General features: G+C 35.2%; 2 protein-coding genes across 8 annotated transcripts in view; both read left to right on the forward strand.

The window, feature by feature from the left end:
* LOC100252861 (uncharacterized) lies at positions 1–5569 on the forward strand. The gene is made up of 7 exons (XM_059733802.1): positions 1–447; positions 686–856; positions 2463–2627; positions 2709–2873; positions 3876–4010; positions 4209–4306; positions 4443–5569. Exons 1-7 carry the CDS (start codon positions 268–270, stop codon positions 4636–4638), a joined length of 1110 nt encoding a protein of 369 aa, XP_059589785.1. The 5' UTR covers positions 1–267; the 3' UTR covers positions 4639–5569.
* The window catches only part of LOC100254854 (DNA mismatch repair protein MSH4), a 24621-nt gene continuing 3660 nt past the window's right edge, over positions 5054–26014 (forward strand). For 3 of the 7 annotated variants that reach the window (XR_009464491.1, XR_009464493.1, XR_009464492.1), the window contains exons 1-19: positions 5054–5162; positions 9050–9253; positions 9370–9405; positions 9529–9641; positions 12039–12084; positions 12742–12788; positions 13013–13120; positions 13353–13428; positions 15138–15210; positions 15341–15486; positions 15572–15657; positions 17872–18011; positions 18102–18241; positions 18335–18385; positions 21141–21204; positions 23139–23282; positions 23371–23438; positions 23566–23624; positions 24350–24501. Coding sequence is in view for 4 of the 7 variants with exons in the window: in XM_059733794.1 (XP_059589777.1) it covers positions 5097–5162; positions 9050–9253; positions 9370–9405; positions 9529–9641; positions 12039–12084; positions 12742–12788; positions 13013–13120; positions 13353–13428; positions 15138–15210; positions 15341–15486; positions 15572–15657; positions 17872–18011; positions 18102–18241; positions 18335–18385; positions 21141–21204; positions 23139–23282; positions 23371–23438; positions 23566–23624; positions 24350–24506 (1824 nt within the window). In the remaining 3 variants the exon portion in view is untranslated. Of the gene's footprint in view, positions 5163–9049; positions 9254–9369; positions 9406–9528; positions 9642–12038; positions 12085–12741; positions 12789–13012; positions 13121–13352; positions 13429–15137; positions 15211–15340; positions 15487–15571; positions 15658–17871; positions 18012–18101; positions 18242–18334; positions 18386–21140; positions 21205–23138; positions 23283–23370; positions 23439–23565; positions 23625–24349; positions 24507–26014 lie in introns of all 7 variants that reach the window. The other 4 variants (XM_059733794.1, XM_059733792.1, XM_059733798.1 and 1 more) reach the window with 2 other exon arrangements.

The raw sequence follows: 26014 nt of genomic DNA on the forward strand, positions 1-26014 counted from the left end.
TTGAATATATGTAAAATATAGCATCCACGCATTTGTTCTGTCGAGCCGTCCAAGTTGTCAACACCTCGTACACGTGAGTGTTAACGATTCTAGAAAGTAATGCCCATAGTCCGTGACACTAATCTCTACCCCGCTTCTCTTGACCAGCAAATCATTGAATCCAAACTGGGTGGCGGAGACAGCAGCCTCTCGATCATCCGCCATTCAAGTCATTAAGCCAAAACTGGGCGACGGAGATAACAAGCATTGAGCTCTCAGCTCTCTTCCATGGCGGACAACACTGTGAGATACGGAATCATAGGAGTAGGAATGATGGGGAGAGAACACTTCATTAATTTATCGCATCTTCGGAGCGAGGGCGTGGCCGTTGTCGCCGTCGCTGACCCTCACTTGCCCTCCCAACGACTTGCGCAAGATTTGGCCAAATCATTTGATTGGCCTATACAGGTATGGGTCCTGCGCTTCTAATTTTAGGTCACCCCTCTGCATTTGGGGACACTATTGGATAGTGGAAGTCTGTGAAATCCAATTCCCGTGGCCAGTCTACTGGTTCTCCGAAACTTAAGTCTAGTTGGTGTTCCTTTTTCAAAACATCATTTGGCTGTACTTTCAACATTTTGGTTCAATATGTGGATCTACTACAATTTTGATCTGAAAGAAATTTATGAGTTGGAGAATTTTCAAGGTCTTTTCAGGACACAGAGAACTATTGGATAGCGGGCTATGCGATGTAGTGATTGTGTCAACTCCGAACATGACTCATTATAAAATCCTCATGGATATCATCAACCACCCAAAGCCTCATCATGTGCTCGTGGAGAAGCCATTATGCACCACAGTGGCGGATTGCAAGGAGGTAGGCTTTTCAAGCGGAATATATCGAATAACACAATTCACTGTCATTATGAAGAATGCGGGGTTTATATGGGAAATGCATTGTTGAATTTTGTAAAATAAGGAATCACTCAATAACAAGTTGTGTTCTAACATTTCTAAGAACTTCGTTTTGGATATTTGGAGTATTATTTCGTGGGGATTCAAGTTGATTGCAAGTAGGATATTTAAATTTTTTGTGGATTTGTAGTTTTATGATTGTAGGATTTGCTTGTATCTTCCCTGGCAATGATGTAATTTCTCTGCATTTCAGAAATTTGTGAATTTGATCCTCAACTGACGAAGTATGTGGTGGTTCCCAAAGAGTACTTGGCTGTAGTGTTATATTTATATAAATATATATATATATATATATATATACTGTTGGTTAAAAATAAAATGTAAGAAAAGTTACACTTTTGAAAATAAAGTGTAAGAAGGGTTACACTTTTAATGTGTGAATAAACACATAATTAAGTTTTGAAATGTTACAAAACTTGAAAGGTTAAGGAAGACAATGAGTCTTTTCATCTTTGTAACTTTATAAAACTTAAGAGGTTATGTATAAGAGAGTTACACATTTGAGATTAAATCATATTTAATGTGTGAATTAAACATATGATTTAATTTTTGAATGTTACAAAGATGAAGAGATTGAGGAAGATAATGGGTTTTTTCTCATCCTTGTAACCATTTTTCAACCCTAAGAGTGCTATATATGACTTTTCTTCTTTTTGAAATCTTATGCAGAAAAGTGAAAAGGCTTGATCAATCCCAAGACTATTTCCATTAATTCCCTAAAGATTTCTAGTGGTGGGAGGAAATAGAGTCTTTGATTGATATAAAAAATTTGGATACAATGGAGAAAATAAACACTCTCTTGATACAATAAAACTCTCAAAGATACAAAATAAGAACAAGAAGAAAAAGAACACAAGAAAGGCTCAAACGAGTCTTTGGACAAAGTTCCAAGAACTTGTTTGAGCCTTTCTTGTGTTCTTCTTCTTCTTGTTCTTATTTTGTATCTTTGAGAGTTTTATTGTATCAAGAGAGTGTTTGAGAGTGTTTCTTTTCTCCATTGTATCCAAATTTTTGATATCATGTAGTTAGTGAAAAATGCTTTCAACTCTATCCTGATGCTCTGTTTCATCAGCATTAGGTAGAAGTAGAACTCACCCTTGAAAACTAGCTATGGAGGGGAGGTATTTCAAGTTCTTGTAAGCCCAACCTTGAAACCTTAACTTAGCGATATAGGACTCAACTGGGTGGTGGGTCATTGCATGCTCCTACTTTGAAGTAAATATATATACACATATACATATATATTTTATCTTTATAATAAAATTTGGGGAATAGGTACATTACTGCATACTAGGTTCTGGTGGTAATATGCCTTATCAATGGTAGGGATGCAAACACGCACCCAACTGGATGTGTTGGTGCAAAGCACTTCTTTATGAATCTTGATTCTTTATTGCATTCTTTCCAACTAATTTAATGTTGTAATGAGGAAAACAATGGTTGAGCATGTTAATTTTTTATTTTCTTGGCATTTTATTTATTTAGTAAACTTGAGGATCCTGAATTAGGTTGTAGATGCTGCTAGAAAGAGGCCAGATATTTTGGTACAAGTTGGACTGGAGTACAGATACATGCCTCCTGTTGCTAAATTGATAGAAATAGTTAAGGGTGGAACCCTTGGACAAGTCAAAATGGTGGCAATCCGTGAACACCGGTTTCCATTTCTTGTTAAGGTAAATCATGCTACTTAAGTCTTTTGAATTGCCATTGTGGCCATTGTGGCCATTGTTGATCTTGATTCATGCTTGTAACAGGTTGACAACTGGAATCGATTCAATGTCAACACAGGGGGTACTCTGGTGGAGAAATGCTGCCACTTTTTTGATCTCATGAGGCTATTCGCAGGTGCAAATCCAGTTCGTGTGATGGCTTCTGGAGCTGTTGATGTTAACCACAAAGATGAACTTTATGATGGAAAGGTAAGCTTTTGTTAATGGAAACTGAAAACGTTTATAAAGGTATACTTTGTAAGCCTACACAGGGTGGGGATAGTAATGCTATAGTTGTAAGGCCAATTAAAGGTGTAATATCTTGAAGACAAGTTTTTCAAATGGTAAAATGGGGATTGGATAACTCAGCAGGAGCTAGAAAGCTTTGAGAAGGAAATCTAGCTTCGATATGCTTGGCTAGTTTACCCAATACCCTAAAAAATGTTGGCCCATGGATGGAAACAGTGCCATTGGTTCATTGATTTGGCAAGGATTTTTTCTGAGAGTGGAGGAAGAACCAAGTCTTGGACTGGGCAATCAGACATTGCCTGCCGGTGGACCTAACCAAATTATTGTAAAGGGGGGAAGGAAATAGCAGAGTATAGTTTGAGGGGTTTTTTCTTTGTTCTAAAATAGTGCAAAAGAAAAGCAGGCGATGCTAGTGAATTTGAGTAATAAACAAGAGAATACTAAATATTCGAGCTATAGAATTTCTCAATTCTGTATTGTTCCAGTAAGGCTAATTTGCTGGACCTTTCCCTGTCTTTATTGTGCTGACTGTGCACACGTAAAGAAGGGGATCAATGCAAATATGAAAAGTTACGAAAATCTGAGAACAGACTTCATTTCTGAGAATACTTTCAATCATCTTAGAAACCTATTTAAAATTCTTAAAGATCAAACTACACATAATCTCTCTTCAAAATAATGGATCCAAGGGTACACACACATAAATATGCTGGAACTCCTAACTTTAAGTTTGTTTTTTAAGCTCAATAGCTCTGAGTCTTCGACTGTTTGTATTGAGTAACTATATATGAAATCTAGAAGCTTCTCATTCACACAGGAGTGACAATCAATATCGGAAAGTTTCAAGCACAATCTCTTCCATACTTGATATTTCTTTCCCTGAAATTTGAGTTGTAACAAGAATTACTACCTTTCCTCTTTTGGTAACCCTCTTTTTTTCTTCAATCATGCCTTTGGTCACAGGTGCCTGATATTATTGACAATGCGTACGTTATTGTGGAATTCGAGAATGGCTCTCGAGGAATGCTCGACCTTTGTATGTTTGCTGAAGGAAGTAAAAATGAGCAAGAAATATCTGTAGTTGGTGACATTGGAAAGGTAAAATTCTCTTTCCCACTGGCAGTATATGCACAGGGAACCATGAGGGCTGCCAAGAGCTTGCTTTCTGTTACTCATAGTAGGTGGTGGCCACTTCTCATATGGCAGTTCTCAAATGTATATGCCAGATAAAATATCTAGATTATTTTCCTACATTTTGAATATTCTGTTATTTCCTGAGATTACAAGTTGCTATAGGGGGAGGCCTTTGTTCCTGAGAGTATTGTGCGCGTGGGTAGTCGAGAGGCAGGAAGAGATGGTGTCCAAACTATAAAAGCTAAGGATGACCGGATAAAGTACGTAGCTTTGTCTCACTGCCATTGTTTCCAAGTCTGTACACAAATCAGTTTACATTCAGTCCTATGCTGGAAATTTCTCTGTTCTAGCAACCCCTCTAATGTACTTCTCTCTTGCATTTTTTTTCCCTCTCAGATATGATGGGCTTCACCATGGATCTAGCTACTTGGAACACACACACTTTTTGGCAGCAGTTAGAGCAAAAGGTCTACAAGCTCCTGCTGTAGATTTGCAAGATGGGTTAGTATCAGTTGCCATTGGAGTTGCAGCGCAGCTTTCAATAGAGAGAGGCAGATTTATTACTATTGAGGAAGTGAAGGGTGAATTCTAATGCAAGTCTCGTTTTTCCTTGGAACGATTGAAGGCTCAGCAGACATCCCTATTTTATTTGCTTCAGCTGGCAGCTCTAGTTGTCGCCCGTCACCAAACATGGACTCGCTGGTTCTAGTGAAAAATATGATGGATTATAAATATGCTTGTTTTATAAATATAAATATATTTAATTTTATAAAAAAATATTCTAATAAAAAAATCTCGAGTTTGAAAATGAAATCTAAAACAAACAACCATTCCTTGGTAACATTTTTAATTAAATCAATAATAGGACGCCCGACCGTTACTCCAACTTCCCGCGAATTGGTTTTTCCATCGATCTTGTGCGCACTCTAAATAAATAGACTACGCACCCGGAGCAAGTTAGAACCGTTGAGAGCAACCTCTATAAATAGCAGAGGAGTTCGCGTGCATTTGCATTGCTCCTAGAAGTGACTATTCGTTCTTCTCAGCACAATGGAGGACGATGGAGGAGAGAGATCAAGCTTTGTGATCGGTCTCATCGAAAACAGAGCAAAGGAGGTGCCGTCTTCGATTTCTTGGACACCTAGGGTTTCTCCTTTCTTCAGATGATATAAAACAACTGAGTTTCTGAAAGTGTGCCTGCTTTGATATCATTTTGTCTGTTTGGTTTCTCATAAAATGTAGGAGAACAAAATAATTGGAATTTTGTTTTCGAGGTTATTTCTGATTTGACCTTCCTTTTCCTGTTTGGTTACTGAGAAAATATTGGAAAAGATATGGAATCAAAGTGTTTGTGTCTCTGGTTATGTCTGCTTTGGTATTCTCTATCCTCTGTTCCTGAGGAAGTGTAGGAAAAGAAAAGGAACCAAAATTTAGTTTCTGGAATTGTATCCGATTTGATCTTCTTTTCTCCATTTTTTTCCTGAGTGAATTTTAATGCTATTTCCGATTTGAACTTCTTTTGGCTGTTTGGTTGCTGAGAAAATATAGTAAAAGATATGGAATTAAAATGTCTGTGTTTGTGATTATGTCTGCTCTGGCATTCTCTCTCTGTCCCTGAGGGAGTGAAAGAAAAGAAAAGGAGTCTAAATTTAGTTTCTGGAACTGTTATCTGTTTTAATCTTCTTTTCTCCATTTGGTTGCTGTGAGAATTTTAAGCTATTTTGTGAGAAGAAATTTCTGATAATGATTTGCTAACTGGATTTATGGTTTAAATATTCATTGAGAAACTATGTGAAAATGAAAGCTATTGCGTGTGCGATGTCTAGCAACACAATTAGAAGGCTTGCCTTACAATTGAAAGTTGAAACATAACCATAGTTTTAGCTGCTACTCTGGTGTGACAGCACAAATAACTTTTATGAATACATCATTTTTGTTAGAGATAACGGCAGCAGTTGAGTGAAGTTGTAGGAAGTCTCCTTGCTGGCATGTGGGAAGTATGCATGAGAAATGTGGCAGCACCTGAAGGCAGGAATCAAAATATTGGAAACTAACGAAATATTAGTGCCTGGATTTTACAGAAATTTCAGGAAATATCAGATGGAAATTGATCAAAATTTGTTGAAATGTTGGGAAAAAAAAACTCAAAAAATGCTAAAACAAATAATAATAAAAATATTGAAGTTGTTTTAAAAAAAAATATATATAAGATAAAATTTGTAACTTTAGATAATAATATGCAATACATGAAAACACATTTATTACCAAAAATGCTACTATGGGTTTGAACCTGACTTCACTAGATTCAACAATAACCCTGCATCTTCATTCCAGGATAATCCAAATGCAAACAACACTAACCAGATGAAAGCAATGGTGGCTACCCTAGATTTGCTCACTTACAACAGTTGGTTCCCAGATTTAGGAACAACGAACCATGTGACTCATGACCTCAACAATTCAAGCTCTGGATCTAGATGGGCAATGGAGCAGATTTGCCTATATCTCATATTGGTTCTTCTTTTGTTAGTGAGCCTAGTAGTTCAACACTTTTTACTCTTTCTAAGCTTCTCCATGCTCTAAAAATCACAACAATTTTGATTACTGTTAATCAATTTGCTAAGGACAATCATGTTTTTTTGAATTTCACCCAAATGTTTGCATTACGAAGGACCAAGCAAAGGGAAGCAAGCTACTCCAAGGGAGGCTACATGAAGGACTGTACAATTTCAATCTGTCCAAGTTCCACCCCTATTTCATCAGTCCAATCCAGTCAACCCACTTCAGTTTTGTCCAAGAAATCTGTGCAGTCTAGGTGTCCTTTAGTCTTATCTGTTGAATCAAACGTATCAGAGTATAGTTGTTCAAATTCAATGTCTTCTTTTAAGAGTCAGCCCAAGTTTAATGTGTCAGGTCTTAGATCTTTTGCACAAGAAGCTTGGTCATCGAACTTCTTCAGTGGTTAAAAAAAGTTATATCAAGCTATCATGTTCCTTTTCCAATAAATGATGACAATACCTTTTGTTCTACTTTCCAAATGGGGAAGAGCCATGAACTCACTTTTCCTAATTCTAAAACTATTTATCATAAGCCTTTATATTTGATACATTCTGATTTTTGGGGACCAGCTTCATACCATGTTAGCTTTTTTGATGCCTGTTCACATTACACTTAGATTTACTTCTTAAAATGTAGATCAAAGGTGTGTCAAGCCTTTCTTCATTTCAAAAGCTAAGTTGAACTTCTTCTGAACAAGAAAATCAAATTACTCCAATCTGATTGCGGAGCAGAGTACAGGTCATCGAACTTTTTTTCTAGCCAATGGAATAACTCATAGAATCTCTTATCCACACCTCTGAATAAAATGGAATAACTGAATGAAAACATAGGCATATTGTAGGCCTCATCTTACTTGCTCAAGCATCTTTACCATTAATTCTGAGATGATGCTTATTCCTCTGCAGTATACCTTATCATCAGGTTGCCAATACCAGTCCTTCATGGAAAGTCACCTTTGGAGTAGCTATTCCAAAATAAGCCTGATAAATCCTGCCTCAAGTTATTCAGTTGTTCCTGTAGGCCACACAATTCATGCAAATGCAGTTCAGGTCCATTCCATGTACTTTCCTTGGATATGATAGTAAACATAAGGGATAGAAGTGCTTAGATCCTAGTGGAAGACTGTATATGTCTAGGCATGTCATCTTTGATAACAACACCTTTCCATATGAATCCAATAGGCCTTCAGAGTCACCTTTAGCATCATCACACTTATTACAAACTTCATCTCGTATACCTAGGTTTGCCATAGGTTTGCCACAAACTCAATCTCTTGACCATATGTTGCAATTTTTGACACTAAATCACAATGCATCTCTGAACATACAAAACTAGAAGCCTCTTCTTGTAACAATCGATCTAGTTCACAAAATCATCCACCTATTCACCTTGAACAACCATCTCTAGAGCCAGACTCTATTAGTCAACCTGCTGCTGTTGCTGCACAGAACACTCATCCCTTGATCACTAGATCCAAGGACGGAATCTATAAGCCCAAAATCTTCACTGCAACTAAGAGTTATACAAAACCAACTATAGTCAGTGAAGCATTACAGGATACCAATTGGAAAGCTGCTATGAAGCAAGAATTTGATACTTTATTGAAAAATAAAACCTGGACTATGGTGCCATTACCTTTTTAATTTTCTAGCTATTGACAGACATTCCGACAAAGTCACTCTCCTTCACTTATTTTAATCGACTTCAGTACAAGCTAAGTGTGGTGTCATCCTCCACACTTAGGTTGAGGGGGGATGTTAGAGTCTTAGAGATAATAACAGCAGTTGAGTGAAATTGTAGAAAGTTCTCCTTGCTGGCATGTGGAGAAGATACATGAGATATGTGGCTGAACCTGAAAGTCGGGCTGAAACTTCCAAGAAACTGCCTCAGGGCTTCTTTTAGCATATATATGTTGTATTCTTTCTGTATAAAATTTATCTGACTCGAGTGATAACAATACATTCGGAAGATTCCCCAAATTCTTATCTTCTCTCTGTTCTTCAAATGTTTGGCAATTTGAGAACAGAAATTATAGAGATCCACTGGTTGAGCTTGTTTGTATCTGTCAAGTGGCCTTTAAAGGACTGAAATGTTTTGACTATCATGACTCTACTGCTTCAGTTACCCCACCTAGTATGTCACTGGGATTCGATTTAACACTTGTTTCTTTTGGCTTGGTTTGGATGTTAATTAATAAGAGTTTTTAGGGCCAGTTAGGATGAATGTTGATATTAGAAGTTTATTTTATCATTCTCCAGTGGTACTTGTGAATTTTTAATTTTTTTCTTTCATCAGTTACAGCTATTTATCCTTTTCTGAGATGAATTTTTAAAGATATTAGCATTTTCGAGGTCTTTATAATTCTATGATATAAAAGTTGGTTTTAATAGCCTTGAAATTCATAATGCCTAAGCCTAACTGATATCATCAACTCATCTTGACAGGTTGGAGTGGCTGCTTTTGATTTAAGGTTGGCTTCACTGCATCTTTCTCAGTATATCGAAACCAGCAGCTCATATCAGAATACGAAGACATTGCTGCACTTTTACGATCCCATGGTGATTATTGTTTCTCCAAATAAGCTAGCACCTGATGGCATGGTTGGAGTCTCAGAACTGGTGGATAGATTTTACTTTGCAGTCAAGAAGGTGATGTTCCTTATCATTATATTTATATTATATGCTTGTGGTCCCACACACAGATGTATGTTTCTATATGATATTCATATTCCCAATGAATTGATATGATATGTTGGTTTATGCAGGTTGTAATGGCCAGGAGTTGCTTTGATGATACCAAGGTTGTGCTAGATACTTTCCATTTTCACAATTTTAATTCATTTATCTATTCTTCCTTTTTTTTTTCTTTTTTTGTTGATATTTATAGTTTTTTGCTCCTAATGACATTGTTGTTAATGTTCCAGGGAGCTGTGCTGATTAAAAACTTGGCAGCCAAGGAGCCATCTGCACTTGGTTTGGATACTTACTACAAGCAGTATTATCTCTGTTTGGCTGCTGCTGCAGCTACTATTAAGTGGTATTTCCAAACTTGAACTTGCTAAAATTTGGATGCAAAGAGAAGATTTTACTCTTAATCTTGTTTGTTTTAAAGTAGAAATATATTTACTTGTTCATTAGTTCTCATTGGATGACATCCAGTTGTTCCAATCTGTCATGCGTTCAAAGTTAGAAACCACTTGAAACTGCAGTTATTGTCTTAATTGCACTTCACTATTCAGTTGAAGGTGCACTAAATTTCTTTAAGAATCTGAAAATTTCAGACCACATAATGCACTTAAGTTCTTTACATTTTCTCTCTCCAAAATATAGGTTTCTTGAAATCCTTAATGCTAAAAAACCTTTCTAAGATTGGTTAATTTTCTTTCTCAAAAGGTCACTATGCTGGGAAGTTACTTCTTATTTGGTAAGGAAGGTAAATGTTTTCGTTAAAGTTAAAAAGACTTGAGTTAGTCATATGGGGAAAAATGCATTTACAAAGTATGTATTTCTCCATTTCTCTTATAATCTTTTTTTTTTTAATAGATAAAGAAGTATATATATATTAAAAAGAGGCGCCAAAAGAGTGACCCAAGGAGTACAAGACATATACACCCAACACCAAAAGGCTCAAACAAGAGAAGGATCTACAAAACAGGAAGGTCAATAACACCACCACCCTCAACAAGAGCCTACCCAATCAAAGAAACTAACTAGAGTCAAAGAGCCATCTTTCACTCCTTATTCCATTATTATGATGAAATCCCTGTAAAATAGTGTCACTATGGATAAGAAAAAGCCATTTGGAGGCCTGGAATGAACATTTCATCCACTTGAAATCCCTGAAAGCTTTGATAGCACTGTCTTTTTTGTTTTTTAAATCTTACGTCTCATTCATTCTTTCTTTTTTTTCTTTTTTCTTTTTCTTTTAACCCCTTTGAGCTAGTCATAATAGACTAAGGTAATGAAGGCCAAACACTATGATTGGTGAATCTTTAGAACAAGGTAAAGTGCGGCTCTAGTGTATGGCTAATAGAAGATCACATAAAAAAGGATCTAACAAAATAGTGGTGTCATCTTCCCATGCTACTTAAGAGGGATTTGGATGCTTCTCTGTCTCTATATCAAGCTTATTAATAACTTCTTGTTAAGCTATGTTTGAACTACTGCCTCCATCAATAATCATAATGCATAGTCTTGCTTGGTTAGAAACACAAGTTTGGAAGATGCTAGTACATTGTCAATTCTCTTATTCATTTGCCTTTGGTATGGTCACCAATGGTCTTGTTAAAGAATTGCAACTTCCAATTGTGGTTGCATAAATTGTGCTACTCCTTAAGTAGTATAAACCTTCAAGCTGAAAACTTTTGCTTTGAGAGGAAAACTGATGTAGGACAACCCTATGGGGTTTGAATACAATCAAACAAGGTGGGTTAGAGAGCATCACTCTTTTATGTAAAACTTAAGATTTAAGGAGGAGAGTTATGAAAAAATGCTATCTCAGTGAGTCAAAGAAAATAACAGCAAGAAAGAGAAAAAAAAGATATAGAAAAAATGATAGGAAAACTTTAGAGTCTCATTATAGCCTTCTAGGAATCTCACTGTTGGAAAGTGTAAGTTAAGCAAAAAAATTGGTATTATTTATCATGATTTTGTTTTACAACAATTAGCCTTATTTATAGGCCTAAAAACTCAATTAAACTATAAATAAAAAAACCAACCTATATGCTAACTAATTAAAACCTTTAAATCTTTCCTAAAACTCCCATGTGTTCCAAATAATGATATTAAATTGAACCTAGGAACTTTCTTTTAAAAATTACATGTTTAAAGATTTATGGGAACTTCTTGGAGTAGACTTTCTAGATTCCAAAAAGATCCAAATAGGAACTTTCAATGAAAAAAGAAAAAAAACTCCTGGAAAAAGTTTAGAAATATAGGAAGTTTGTTTTTTCCAAGTAAAAAACCTCAAATTCTAACTAAGACTCAAATAACCAACTATTTACAATGACTATAAAGAAACTAAAAATTGCAAAATTTTTCTCTTCTCCCTTTCCTTCCTTCTCTTGAATAGACCCTAGAGACCCATTGCCATCAGGATGTTTCCTGAATTTACGGTTTCTTAAAGAAAGAGCAAGCAAGGAATAAAGAGGAGAAATGAATGCCCAAGATCTGCACCCTGAATCCTCTCCTGAATGCTATACATGATATTGCTCTCTGAATGGGTAAACTGCACATTTGTTCTGATGCTTTAAAGTATTAGAGCAAGATCATGACATGCTTGACTTTCTGTGTATAGTTTGTTTGAGCTCTCACTGTCTGGCATACACTTTGTTGATCATCTGAAGTTTGTTTGGAAGATTCTATATTCCAATTTTGTTTTCCTTGATTTAATTTCTTACTTTTGAAACTCAAGTTTCAATGGCATCATGCACAGGACAGAAGCAGAGAAAGGGGTCATTATTACAAACCACTCACTTTTGGTATGTGTTTTATAATGCGTGTTCCCCACCATATGCAAAAGGGAAAATCAATGGTTGCTCTGTCACTATATCTCTTCCCACAAGGGATACAAGATCAACTATCAGAAATTATAGGCTATCTCTAGGCAGAGAGAAGGCCGTAAGGCATATAACTCTGTTTACACGTTCTCACATACATATTGCCATTTAGTATTTCGTATTTTCATATCTGTAAATCATGTTCCTTGGCATTCATGTTCTTTAGAAATGGGATTTTTTTCCTTTTTCTCTATCCATCTTGGATACTTTGTCTTTTTCAAAAAGTTTCTTCTTCTTTAAATTGACTAAGTAAGCTTCTTCACTTTGGGTGTTTTCCTGCATGGGTGTTCAATGTGGCTCTTGAGCTTGTTAAATAATCGAAGTAGTTATTATTTCCATTACATGGAGTTTCTTCTTATGATTCCCATGAGTGCAGCATTGCTTTTTTTTTCCCTAAAGATGTAAAACTTCAGTATGCTATTCTTGAGTATTTGTCATCATGTGATAAATTAATGATGGTTTTGTAGAAATTGTGCTTATAGGTGAGGTGCCCAAATGCATAATCTCCATGTTTCTTTTACAGACCTTTGTCAGTTTGTACAGTGACTCACCCTCTTTTATGTATTCTAACTTTCCCAGGTTACTTTTAATGGATCATTTGACCACATGAATATTGATGCTACTAGGTATCCTTCCTTGATGTCTTGTTGAACTATTTTTTTCAGATTGTATTTAGTAGCCAATCTACATTTACTTAGATTCAATAATATCAGATTTTAATAATTATAGGATATATTTGATGAAGTGGACTGTTAGAAATGGTATAAAAAATGAAAATCACTTTTTGATGCTTCTATATGTTTTCAATTCTTTGGTAATGAAAATTTTACATTTCCAATTTGATGGGCAGTGTCCAAAATTTAGAAATTATCGAGCCACTGCATTCATCTCTTTGGGGCACAAGCAATAAAAAGAGAAGTCTTTTCCACATGCTTAAGACAACAAAAACTACTGGAGGGTATGTGAAAAATTATATTGGTTGATTGATGCAACGCTTTACTACTGCATTTTCTTTTTCTCTTCCTTTTTTTTTTTTTTTACTGTTTGCTTTGGGTATTTTCCTTTCCTTAGTTCTTTACAGATTTATTATTGAAATTGAAAATTGTCAAGTGAGTAGTTTCTGGATTTCAAGTTGAAAATTTTTTGCAACAACAATCTTACTATGACATTATATTGGATTTTTTCTTTAGGACTCGACTTCTCCGAGCCAATCTTTTGCAGCCTTTAAAGGACATTGAAACTATCAATGCTCGTCTTGATTGCCTGGTTAGCATCAACTATTGTTTTATCAAATGCCTTTGTTGTTGAAGTTATGTTAAAATTTTATACATTGAAAACATCTCTAGTCCAATAATTTATTATGTGCTTTAGGGCTTTAGCCCAAGCTAGTTGGCATAATATATATAGTTGGCCCACTACTTAACAACTTTAGCATTTAGGTCAATTGGTCACTTAACATGATATTGGAGCATTGGTCATCGGGAGGTCATGAGTTTGAACCTCACTACATGTTTGTTTTCACCAATTTATTAAGTGCATGTGTAAGTCCAGAGAAGGCTGCAATGAGGCGGGCTGTTAGGGCTTTAGCCCAAGTAAGTTGTCATGATATACATAGTTGATCCATTACCTAACAACTTAAGTTTTTAGGTCAATTTGTAGCCTAACAATGTACTTCTTATTCCATTCTTAGTATTTTTTTTGTCACATGTCCACTGGTGGGGGATATATCTGTTTTCACATTATAGGTTATCATACTTTTTGAGTTTCCTAGATGCTAATTACAATGAATCATTGTGCTCTTAGGATTAGATCTGAAAATTAAAGGAACATGTTTTTCCTTTTTAATTTTTGTTGTCTTGGTATTTATCGTGATGAACACATGTTTGAGATTTTTTCATCCCCAACCAAGTGAGATTTGTTAAAACCATTAGAAGATATACATCAAGAGTTCCTATAGGGATTCTACAGGAACAATTTGTTGGACCAACTGACTAAAGTAGGATCAACAGTGAACTAAACCACTACTAGGGGATATTTTTTGAGAAATTTTGAACAAGAGCTGTATATAAAATAAATGGAATAATAGAAATTTAAGCTTCTCAACAAATCAAGGCATGAATTTTTAATCTAATGCAGAATTCTGATATCTCCCCTTTTCAAAGTACATTCTCAATGTTACAACTTAGTGCCCAGTTACATTTAACAGTAAAGGCTTTCTGGTCAGCAGCAATTGTCACAGGTTAAATGTTTAACTGCTCCACATACACTCTGATAAACTAGTGAAAAAAGTACTTGGGGAACTTGAAGATTGAAACTTGAAAGCTGTAAACCTCAGAAAAAAATTGAGGGATCAAGGTATTTGCAAGTAAGAAGTAAAGTGGCTCAAGTGGTTGTATAAAGAAAAATTCACATCCATCTGAACAGGTTTTGAAAATCGACTTTTGCATTTTGAATTTATAGAGAAGCACGTAACTATGGTCCCATTGTAAACTTATTACTTCATCAATTTTTTGGTACTTATTATCACCTAATGCTCAAGGATACGTTCATACAGTTGGATCATCATGTCTATATTTGGAGAGTTGCCCCATGGTTGTGTTACCAATTTCAAAGTGGGACTTGTGTCCATTTCTGAAGGGAAAGTCATTATTGTGCTATAATGCCCTAGGTTTGAACTTCAGTTGATTTGCTAGTATAAATTTCCAAATTTGCAGAAAAGCACATAGCTATGATCAATGAAACAATTTTTCAGGCTCTGGCTTATTCTTCAAATTATGTGAACAAATTTTTCATTCTATTTACATGAAATATCGTGTCATCTGAAAATATTCGTTTACTGCTTCTAGTGTCTGCTTAAATACTTCTTGAATGGATTTCATAAAGGTCAGCTAGGTCCTATTTCTTTTGGATATACAACTGTGCTGTTCCAAATGATAAATGTGTCCATAATGAAACTCCGTATTGTTTCATTCCAGGATGAACTGATGAGCAATGAGCAACTGTTCTTTGGACTCTCTCAGGTTCTTCGTAAGTTTCCAAAAGAAACTGGTGAGCATAAAGAGAATAAAGAAAACAAAGAATAAGTTTTATTTTGTAGTCTGTATCTTGTAGTTCTGTACAGGTTAATGCATCTGTTGGTGATATTTGGAAAGCAGAACTCATGCATGCTTGCTTTCAGATAGGGTACTTTGTCATTTCTGCTTCAAGCCGAAGAAGGTTACAAAAGAAGTCTTGGGTGTTGAATATGCTAGAAAGAACCAAATGTTGATATCAAGCATTATTCTTCTTAAAACTGCCTTAGATGCCTTGCCTTTACTCTCAAAGGTAAGTTCTTTTGCTTCATATGTTCCATGTCATTTTCATGGACTGGAACATGGTTTGGAGTAATAGTGGTTTTAAAGCATTTCAGGTGCTTAAGGATGCAAAAAGTTTTCTTCTTGCAAATGTTTACAAGTCTGTGTGTGCAAATGAAACATATGCTTCCATTAGAAAGAGGTATGGTTGTTAACAAATTTGCTTCTTCTGATTTATATGCATATATCTGAATAATGCCTACTCACATGCCCATAGATATTTAAGATAGAGACATTTTAAATGGCTGAACTGACATCTGTACTAATATACAAGTGAAAGGAATATATATATATATATATATATATATATATCATGAATTTCAGATCCTCTTTGCATGAGAGAGAGTCAAAATACAAATTCTACTAGGGAAACTTAGGGGGAAGAAATTTAAGTAGCATGAAAATAACAAGGTTAAAATAGGAAAAATTGTTGGAACTAACTCAGTTTTAAACTTAGAATTTCTCTAGGTAGCTGTAAAGGATGGAATCTGGTATCCTTTATAAAAATTTTATTAACAGGGGAAAAGAACCATAAACATGCGACACAAGAGAAAGAAGAAAGGAAATGAGAAAAAAAAAAGGGGAAGAAAAGGAAGTTAGCAAGCAAACTGAGTTACAGCTTGAGGCAATCTAAACAGTCCAAAAAGATGTCCTTTTCACCAATATCAACTCTGTCCTATATATTGAGACTTATGAGCAATTTCAACTCCTCTATTGGCAATACTTAATCTTAAAGACACAAAACAATGCATGCAGAAGATATCATCATCTAACTCTCCTATTGAAAAGGGAGATACACCAACTCGGTAGTAACTTAGTCATCAACCGAGACCACACCATGGAATACCCAAGAGGGAGAAGACAAAAACCCAAATGTCCAAAGCCAATGGCATAATTTGGGAAAATATAATTGACCAACTATTTGTCCATTTCACAAAAGAATGAATTTATTTGATTCTCATTAATGAAATGATTCACCATTAGGTACTTATCCAAAGTGACCATCCAAAAGCAATCCCATCTCAGACTGGGCACATGGTATCACCCTTCACACTAGAAACTTACACTCCCTTTGAAGAACCAGGAAGACAGAAAAGGATCTCAGGAAAAAGCAACTGTAAATAGTTTGCACCAGCCCATCTATCATCTAGGTTCCTATGGATTTGACTGGCTGCACAGAGCTTGTCAGAGGAGAACAGACTGTATTTCCTAAATATTAGAAATTTTAACAAAAGCTGGTGTTCAAATGCCTGGGCTCCTCCTTCCACATGACATTCTCTCTAGCCAAGCTTTAAATGTTTGAAAGCAATCCCAGATAGATCCAGAATTCCTCTGGAAGGGGGGGTTAATTAATGGAAGAAGTCCCATCAAAACTCTTCCTTGAAATCAAATTTCCTTCACAAACTTAGTGAAGTTGTTCATGATCTCTTTCCACAATCAGCCGTCACTACCACTTCACACCTTACTTGACCACCAAACTCTCCTTCCCCTCCCTTTTTGCAATACAAAACTCCCAACTCACATTTTTCTTCCATGATGCTTGCCACTCATTTGCAAAGTGCCATAGTCACTTCCCAAAGTGAGCTTGCTTCAGTATCATTTGGTCTTATCCCCAATCCTTAACAGGTTTGTCATATGAGTTTAAATTAGACCGATAGGTTGGATTTCTGTACCTGGCTGTGATTCAGCCAAGTTTAATGGTCGGTCCCCTCCTGCCACCAACTGGCTCCTCAAAAGTTTCACATTAATTCTGAGGGTTGACATTAGCTCATTTAAAATAACATAAACCTTGAGGATAATACTTTAGTGCATAAGCTGACTCCAAATAGTTGGTATAAATCTTACTGGTTTGGGTTCATGGCAGAAACAGAATATAAAATTGAATTTTCAAAACCCAAGTAATATGATTTATTGTCCTTCTAAATTCATGTAGAAGCACAACTGTGCATACATGTAAGCAAAATGATGATTCATTCAGTGAAAGAACCAAGAACACAGGTTATATAATAAGCATCATTTTTTATTTAATTTAAGTTTGGAGGAAGAAATATGTGATCTATTCATTCTTCATATTTCATTTAATTACAAAAAATGGTATTAGGCCATCATTTTGATGGATATACAATGGGAAGGAATCATATTTAATGTGAAGGTTGAAATATTATGATATTTGACATTCATTCTGGAGTGTTGGGTGGTTATAGTTTGGGAAATGTGAAAAACTATCTGGTTGTTATATATGCTTTGAGAACTTGAGTTTTCATTAATTTGATATCACATTCATACCAAAGCAAATTGACTTTGATAATTATGAGTTGCTCTTCCTATTTCTGACAAAACTATGTTTATTTTTTAGAATTGGGGAGGTGATTGATGAAGATGTGCTTCATGCACGGGTTCCTTTTGTAGCCCGTACACAGCAGTGTTTTGCTGTCAAGGCTGGTATAGATGGACTTTTGGACATTGCAAGGCGATCATTTTGTGATACCAGTGAAGGTTTTTCTGCTACGTATCCATTTTTTTTTCTATTAATTTCTCTTGGGTTGTGATATCATGTCTAAATTTTAATTCATAATAAATTGACAGCCATACATAACCTTGCAAACAAGTATCGTGAAGACTTCAAGCTGCCAAATTTGAAACTCCCATTCAACAATAGGCAAGGATTTTATTTTAGCATACCACAGAAGGACATTCAGGGAAAGCTTCCCAGCAAGTTCATTCAGGTTCTGGCTAAGAAATTCTTTCTGCTAATTTTAGCTTATGAACATCTCTTCATATTCTTTGTGATTTTGTTTATGCCTGTGAGACAAAATCAGGTCTTGAGACATGGGAACAATATACACTGCTCAACTCTGGAACTTGCTTCTGTGAGTAAGATAACCATTTGATTAGTGTTTTCAGTTCTGGTTCATGGTTTGATGTGAAATTTACATATTTTATCAACATAAGAGGTGGTGGTTGTGCTAATCTTCCAGCCCAGTTCCATCAATTAAATTGGAATTATTTCTGCATTGCCTTTACTCTTTGTAGAATGTGTGAAGTCAATCTAAGCAAACCTAGGTATACATCCAAGAGGGGTGGGTGAACTGGGTGTCAGTCAATTTTTAGCCTTTTTGAAAATTTCTCAACTTAGATCAATGCAAATGCAAACAAGAAAGTAAATGTCACCAAGAAATAAAAATTGCTATAAAGTAATGAGAGTTGAGGGAGGGAAAATGAAAACATGATGATTTTATTGGGTTCAGAAAACCACCTACATCCACACACTCTAGTTTCTTCCTGAGCTAAGCGAATTTCTACAATATCTCAAGAGCTTTCAAGCAAGACTCTTCTTCTCCCATACACCTGGATTCACCAGGTTCCCATGGGCCTTTCCTATCCTTTGGTGTACTCCCAAAGCCTCTCAAATAGTCTCACAAAGATACAAGTATAGAAATCAAAAAATTTACTCTCTAAAGAGTGGGTTTGCAATTTAATGCACAAAACAAGTACAAAGTGCTATAATGAGGATTAGCCAGTTGAAGGATTCAAGCACTTTAAAGTTAATGTATGGAGTAAATACGATTTGCAAGTGTTAGTAGATTACATAAGAACCTAAGGCCAAGTATCTATGGTTTTTGGAGTCAAACTAGTCTTTAGGTACAAGTGCACTAAACCCAGTCAAACACCTGATCTTCTATATGACTAACTGTTGGAACATTTAATGCAAATTTATCATCCATTGACCACATGGGCCAACTGGTCAACGATATGCAGACAATATCAGTTTTGAAGAACTTAGGAATTTCAGGAAAGAACAGTGGATATGGTTGACCTGATCAGCACTGCCATGCACTTTTCAGCTCCATAGGGGTCCAAGAGACCTTCCAACAAGCCTTCAAACCATTTTAAAACAAGGGTCCACCTGTTAAGGACTCTAACTGAGGTTTCTGAAGATTTTTTAAGTTGAAATGCTCTTGGTTTAGCTTCTTTTAACTTTAAATATCCTCAAAAGATTTTTACAAATCTAGGTTGCCTTCACACCAGGTCAGAGGTCTTGTAATCCTTATGAAAGCACATGTACTAGATTAAAAGCAAGGAGATTAAAACTAGCTAGGTTTTCACTTGAATTTCCGAGGTCTCTTGAATGAAGGGTTCAGCATCTTGAAGTTTGCATTGCTAGCTTCTTGACCATGGTGTGACTGACTTGAATATTGGCACAAGGACTTGATGTGATCTTTGGAATCCTATTACACTTGAGACATTAAAATAATCATCATGCTGACCCTTGTTTGTTATCATCACGTCTGAGTTTAATCAAATCTTGAGCTATCAGAAAGAATTTTGTTAACGATCTGTCTGTTGATTGTCCTAACCACAACTGATGATACTAAATCAATTTTGTGGTGCCTCAAAGTAGTTTAGGATTGCATGCCAATTTTTAAGAAAAATTAAGAAGTAATAGGTGCCTGGGATTTCTGATATAAGTATATTGAGTATTAATTGACATTTGCAGTAAAAACTTAGAAGCAAGGTACTGTATTTGCTCACCTTTTTCTTCACCTCTTCCTAAATCAAGACCTAATTATAAAGTGATCAGAGAAGTTATGAAAAAGCTTTTGGAAAAGGATTTGACCTTGAAGTATATGTACCTTATAACTTGAAAAGGTTTGTAGCTTGAATGAAGCACCAGAGGTGGTTTCTTGAAGAAAATAACAGAGTACAAAAGAGGTGCATGGGTTAATATTATCACTCTGAATGCTGTGGCAGACTTCAACTGGAAAACCATATAGAATATCTGTAGGAAGTGAATCTAACATGTTTATCTTTCAGTTGATAAATCCTCCTCCTCAATCCATGCATCATCTTTGTGGGGAGTTATGTGGCATTTTCTGCAGCTACCCAGTGTCATTTTGTGGACCCAAGTGGACACTGTGGCTTGTATTGCAATATTGAGCATTTGGAGATTGATCTTGTTCACTTTTTGTTACTAATTCATGGTATTTTTCTGGGTTGGCCATCAAAGACAGCTCTTTTCTCTGTTTAAAATCTCTAATGGAAAATAGGGTCAGGATTTTTTCCTTCTTTTAACATACTTATGTGGGCCCTATGTTCGGTACGTGATAAAGAGAGAGCTGGCTTATAAATTCTATATCCACATATTCAAAATTTTGAACATAGAATAATAGAATGTATAGAACTCCATTGTTTTGGATTAAATATGCAAGTTATGATTTTTACTTTCTTCTTTCCTTTTGACAATGAACACTTGACCTCCTTTCATGGTGCATCAATGCACCTCATAAAGCTTGAGCCTCATCCCATCTAGGCGCGCAACACTAAGTAATCCAAGCCAACCCTTTGAGTTATTCTGCTTTGTTTTATGACCACTACAGTAGAATTACATCTGAAGAATCTTCTATTGGTTGATATTCATTTAATTTAAACTAGTGAGAAAGAATGAGAAGCAATATAGAAAATGTTTTTATGGTAATAATAGTATGTGTATTCAAGGGAGTCCCATATTTTCCTTCTGACTCTGTATTTTAATGTCACAACCTTTAAATTTTGGTTGTGCATTTGGTAACCTTGTCAGATCTTTGAAAACTTATTATTTTGTGTTGAATTGCATGACATTTTCAGCTGAATGTTAGGAATAAGTCTGCAGCTGGAGAATGCTATACACGGACAGAAGTTTGCCTAGAAGGTTGTGCTAAGCTTATTGATAATGCAACTTCTCTTATGCGTTCAATTTTTACATTTCTCTTTATCTTGGGATGGAGCATTATATCAATTTCTTAATTGCTTAGTTGATGTCAACATCATGAAGTGTAGTTTCTGATATCAATCAATTTACTCTTTAGAAAGTGCAGTTGCAAGTGTATCTCATTTGAATGGTTCAATGTATGAGAAAGCAGACAACCATTGCATTTGACTAGGAAAGGAAAAAATATTTTCGGGGTTGGAAGGGTAAAGGTTGGTTACTGATTAGTAAGAGTAGAAATGAAAGGTTTTTAAAATTAAATTGGTAAGTTACGAATTTGATTCAAAAGCTTAAGTTGTTAGGTAATAGACTAATAATGAATATCAATCTGAATACAATGTTAGCTTGATATACAATGTCTCTTTCCTTAATAGTTTAAGCTTTGAGGTAAATGGTAGTTTAACATGGTCTTCGATCTTTGGTTCCTAATGTTTCTCCATTTGTTGTTTATTCGCCTCTCCATTGGCAGGTTAGATCTGCACATAAAGTGATGTTAACATGATATATGTTATTAACCCATTTCCTAATTACTTTTAAGCTTTTAAGGCTAGTGATTTTTAGCTCTAATATTGTCATTGTTGGGAGCTTACAGAAACTCCCAACTATAGGAAAAGTGCTACATCAGAGCATCTGATTTTAAACTAATTAAAAACATTTACACACCTAATATGAAGTTTTCGAGAAAAAGGTCGAAGATCTCTAAAAGTGCCCTCACAATGGTCTAGATAACCATGCCATGGTATTAAAAGACTACAAGAGTCAATCACATCTACCCGCAACTTAGAAGCCTCATACAAGATGCAAGAGAGGGAGACAAGACTCAAAAAATGAGACCGCCTTTTTCACTGGTGCTCTGCAAAGAGGAGGGGACCCACCTATTTATAGCATCAATTGGATAAAGTACCCTATCAGGTAACTCTTTAATCATGATGGGGCTCTCATCAATAGTCCATGCATCAGAGAGGCTCCATTTGATATCCCTCCCGCCAGAAGGCTACCTGATCCTATGGGTCTACTCACTTTGGGCAATTCTCATCATATGATGAAAATCTGTTAATCATTATGAGAATATTAAATCACAACCTATTTATAGGCTCAATTGGATAGAGTCCCCCATCAAATAACTTTTTGATCATGATAGGGATCTCATCTGATAGCTCTCTCTTTAGATGGGCTCCATCTGATATCCCTCTTAACAGAAGGCTACAAATCTGATGGGTCTACCTGGGCAACTCTCATCAAATAATGAAGTTCATTAATCATTATAGAAATATTAAATCGCAACCAATTTATAAGCTTAATTGGATAGAGTCATCGGACAACTCTTTGATCATGATAGGGTTCTCAGATTTCCCTCATCAAATAACTCTCTAATCATGATGGAGCGCTCATCCAATAGCCTTCTCATCAAAGAGGCTCCATTTGATAGCCCTTTTATTAGAAGGTTACCTAATTTAATGGGTCTGCCCACTTTGGGAAACTCTCAAAGTCCATCAATCATAATGGGAATATTAAATCACAGCTTGTGCCTCTTATTCTATTTGGTAGTTTCAGTTTATCAATCTGGTACAATTCTAATTTGAATTACTGTTTGGAAATCTTGTATATGCTACTTATACCAACTAAAGTTTGTTGCTTCTACAGTAATTCAAATAAACTATGTCTATCCTGCAAATTGTAAATGTCTATTCAGTCTATTATTCCATGGACTAATGCTTTTTATGAGCTTAAGGAATTGGATTGATATATTACTAAAACATGTGAAGATAGACATACTCTTTGAATTGGTGATATTAAATCTTATTCCTACTTATTTCAATTGTCAAATGCTTCATTTCTCTGAATTTTTTAAATTTGATGATATATTTTATATGCAGCACTAATAGATGCTATAAGGGAGGATGTATCTGTCCTCACACTGCTTGCAGAGGTCTTGTGCCTTTTAGATATGATTGTTAATTCATTTGCTCATACAATATCCACTAAGCCAGTTGATCGGTATACCAGACCAGAATTTACAGGTAATTAATTTTGTCTTTGTAGCATATGGAATCATGATTTTCAGAAGTGTAATAAGAGAAACCAACGATCCTGTCATGTTACTGATAGATAATGGCCCATTGGCAATTGATGCTGGAAGACACCCTATCCTTGAAAGCATACACAATGACTTCGTTGTATGTTATGCTTTTGTTTTCAAAAATCTGATGGCTCTTGTGAAGTATTTCTAATATAGAAACCTGTATGATTTATTTTAATTAATTTCTTTTATTCTCTGTAGAATAACTTCCCTTTTTTCTGCAGCCCAACAATATTTTTCTTTCTGAAGGATCAAATATGGTGATTGTCATGGGCCCAAACATGTAAGAAATGCTTTTGTGAAAGTTGCTGATGTCATGATTGTTCATTAGTTTATTGGTCTACTTAAGTAGTACAGAGTCTTTAAATTAAAGGCATATTCAAGCCCTTTCACTTGATGAGGCAAGAATATACCCTGATGATTTTGATTAAAAAAAAAAAAAATCTAACATTTTGAGAACTAGTAAAACAAACTGTAAAATAATTGGACATACAATTATATATTTTTTTATAAAAAAAAACTGCCAATACCTCTACCTTAGTTCAATCAACAAACTGCAAGACATTGAAATCATGTGTGTAGATTTAGGATCCCATAATTGCATTTGAACTAGTAAAACAAACTGTAAAATAATTGGACATACAATTTTATCTTCTTTTTTTTTTTAAAAAAAAAAATGCCAATGCCTCCACCTTAGCTCAATCAACAAACTTCAAGATGTTGAAATCATGTGTAGATTTAGGATCCCATAATTGCATTTCAAGCCAGTGAGACTAATAAAGAATAGCATCTAATATGACATTAATAATCATCTAGAGTGAAGCATTCACCAATGATCACTCAGAACTGGATCATCGATTACTTATGGAGAAATCTTACTTAAAGAATTCCTCTTTTAACCAATTTTCAAGCATAAATTATTCTTCCCCAATGGTCAATTAATATACTAAGACTGTAAAGCCTAGGGATATATTCTGCTTGAGTTTAATCATGCACTGTTTCCTTCAGGAGTGGAAAGAGTACTTATCTCCAACAAGTGTGCCTTGTGGTCATTCTTGCCCAAATCGGTTGCTATGTTCCTGCTCGCTTCTCAACTTTGAGGGTCGTTGATCGCATATTTACAAGGATGGGGACAGTGGATAATCTTGAATCAAACTCTAGTACGGTACAATTTCGTAACTTCTGTGTTGAAAACTTCTACCCTTTTCTTGATTAAAATCCTATCACTCATTATATAATATCCCTTTCCCACTCCACACCAACCAAAAATAATAATAAGAAAAGAAAATGATTTGTCAATGCTTAATAGTTCTCTCATATTTGCGTTCTCTTTTTCATGTAGAAGCTTCAACATTTTTAATATCCTCTGTTGATGTTTTTAGTTCTTACTAACTCAATATTTCTCTCTTAGCTAAACTAAGTTTAGTGATGTATACTAAGCTGTTTCTTCGTATCTCCTTTTTTTTTTTTTTAGTATCACAGGAAAACTTGGCATTAGTTAAATTAGAACTAAGAACTAAGAAAGTTGTGGGTATTATTTTCCCCCCTGCTTTTTCTGAAACATCTTTGACCGCTAGGATTCCTTACTTCATAACTTTTTTTTTGGGCAATACCTCAATTAGGGGTGACCATGAGCAGGGCTTGGGTTTGAGATTCATTAAGTTCTAAATAGTACTGGCCAAATCAAAATCCATGAACTCCCATACCTTGCGAGCTCTTGGATAATTCATCTCAACTAGTTTGTAACTGTGATGAATACCTAATTGTGTTGGTTACTCGAGCTGGTGACCTGACAGGAACTCTCTGGAAGCACAATGAGCATTATGACTTTTTTTAACATTGTCTACAGGTTGTGCCAAAAGAAGGAAAGGATAAACAAACCCAATCCTAGCTAGCACATACCTACACCAACTAGCCAACTCACATATTATTTACAAAATCAACAAAAGAAAGTTTTACCTTCCCCATATATCCATCTGTCCTCATGTACAAGGTTTTTAGGAACAAACTTTTTACATCCAAAGTCAACTGTTCTATCCTATCGAATTTTCTATGATTGTGCTCTTTCTATGTAGTTCAAATAAAACTCAAAGGGATCAACCTCCAAATCTTTCTATGTTCTGCTTCAACAAAACTGCATTGTGGATAGATGGATTTTAATGCAGTCACTAGGTATGTGGGGGAAATGTACAAGAAAAAAGAACCATTGATCTTGCCCTTCATAGATGAATCAGTTATTCCTGGAAAATACTGGATCCATTTGATAGAAACTATACTATTCACTAGTTTGAATTGTTCAATCAACTTCAACAAAAACTGTTCTTTCAAGTGTAATTTGGTGTAAGGTCAATGAATCCTAATTTTATAGCCCTGAGTAAGAAATGCTATAACCCTAAGTCAGTTTGGGAACTATTCATGATTTCTTACTTAGAAAATGCAATTGGCAACTTTTTGACTGAAAACGGTTTTTTAAGAATTTGTTCTGAAAATAGGTTGTTTTTTAGAACAAATTTGAGGCATTTTCAGGTTTCTTTTTAGAGTATTTTGATAAACAATTGAAAATATAAAATATTTTGGGAATTTTTGTGTTATATATAAATATATAGTACCTTCATGGAGAATAAGTTGGGAAAACAGTTTTTCATATTTGAGTTCCAATCTAATTGTGTTCCT

This window comes from Vitis vinifera, chromosome 2 (assembly GCF_030704535.1).
Source record: "Vitis vinifera cultivar Pinot Noir 40024 chromosome 2, ASM3070453v1".
NCBI classification, from domain to species: Eukaryota; Viridiplantae; Streptophyta; class Magnoliopsida; order Vitales; family Vitaceae; genus Vitis; species Vitis vinifera.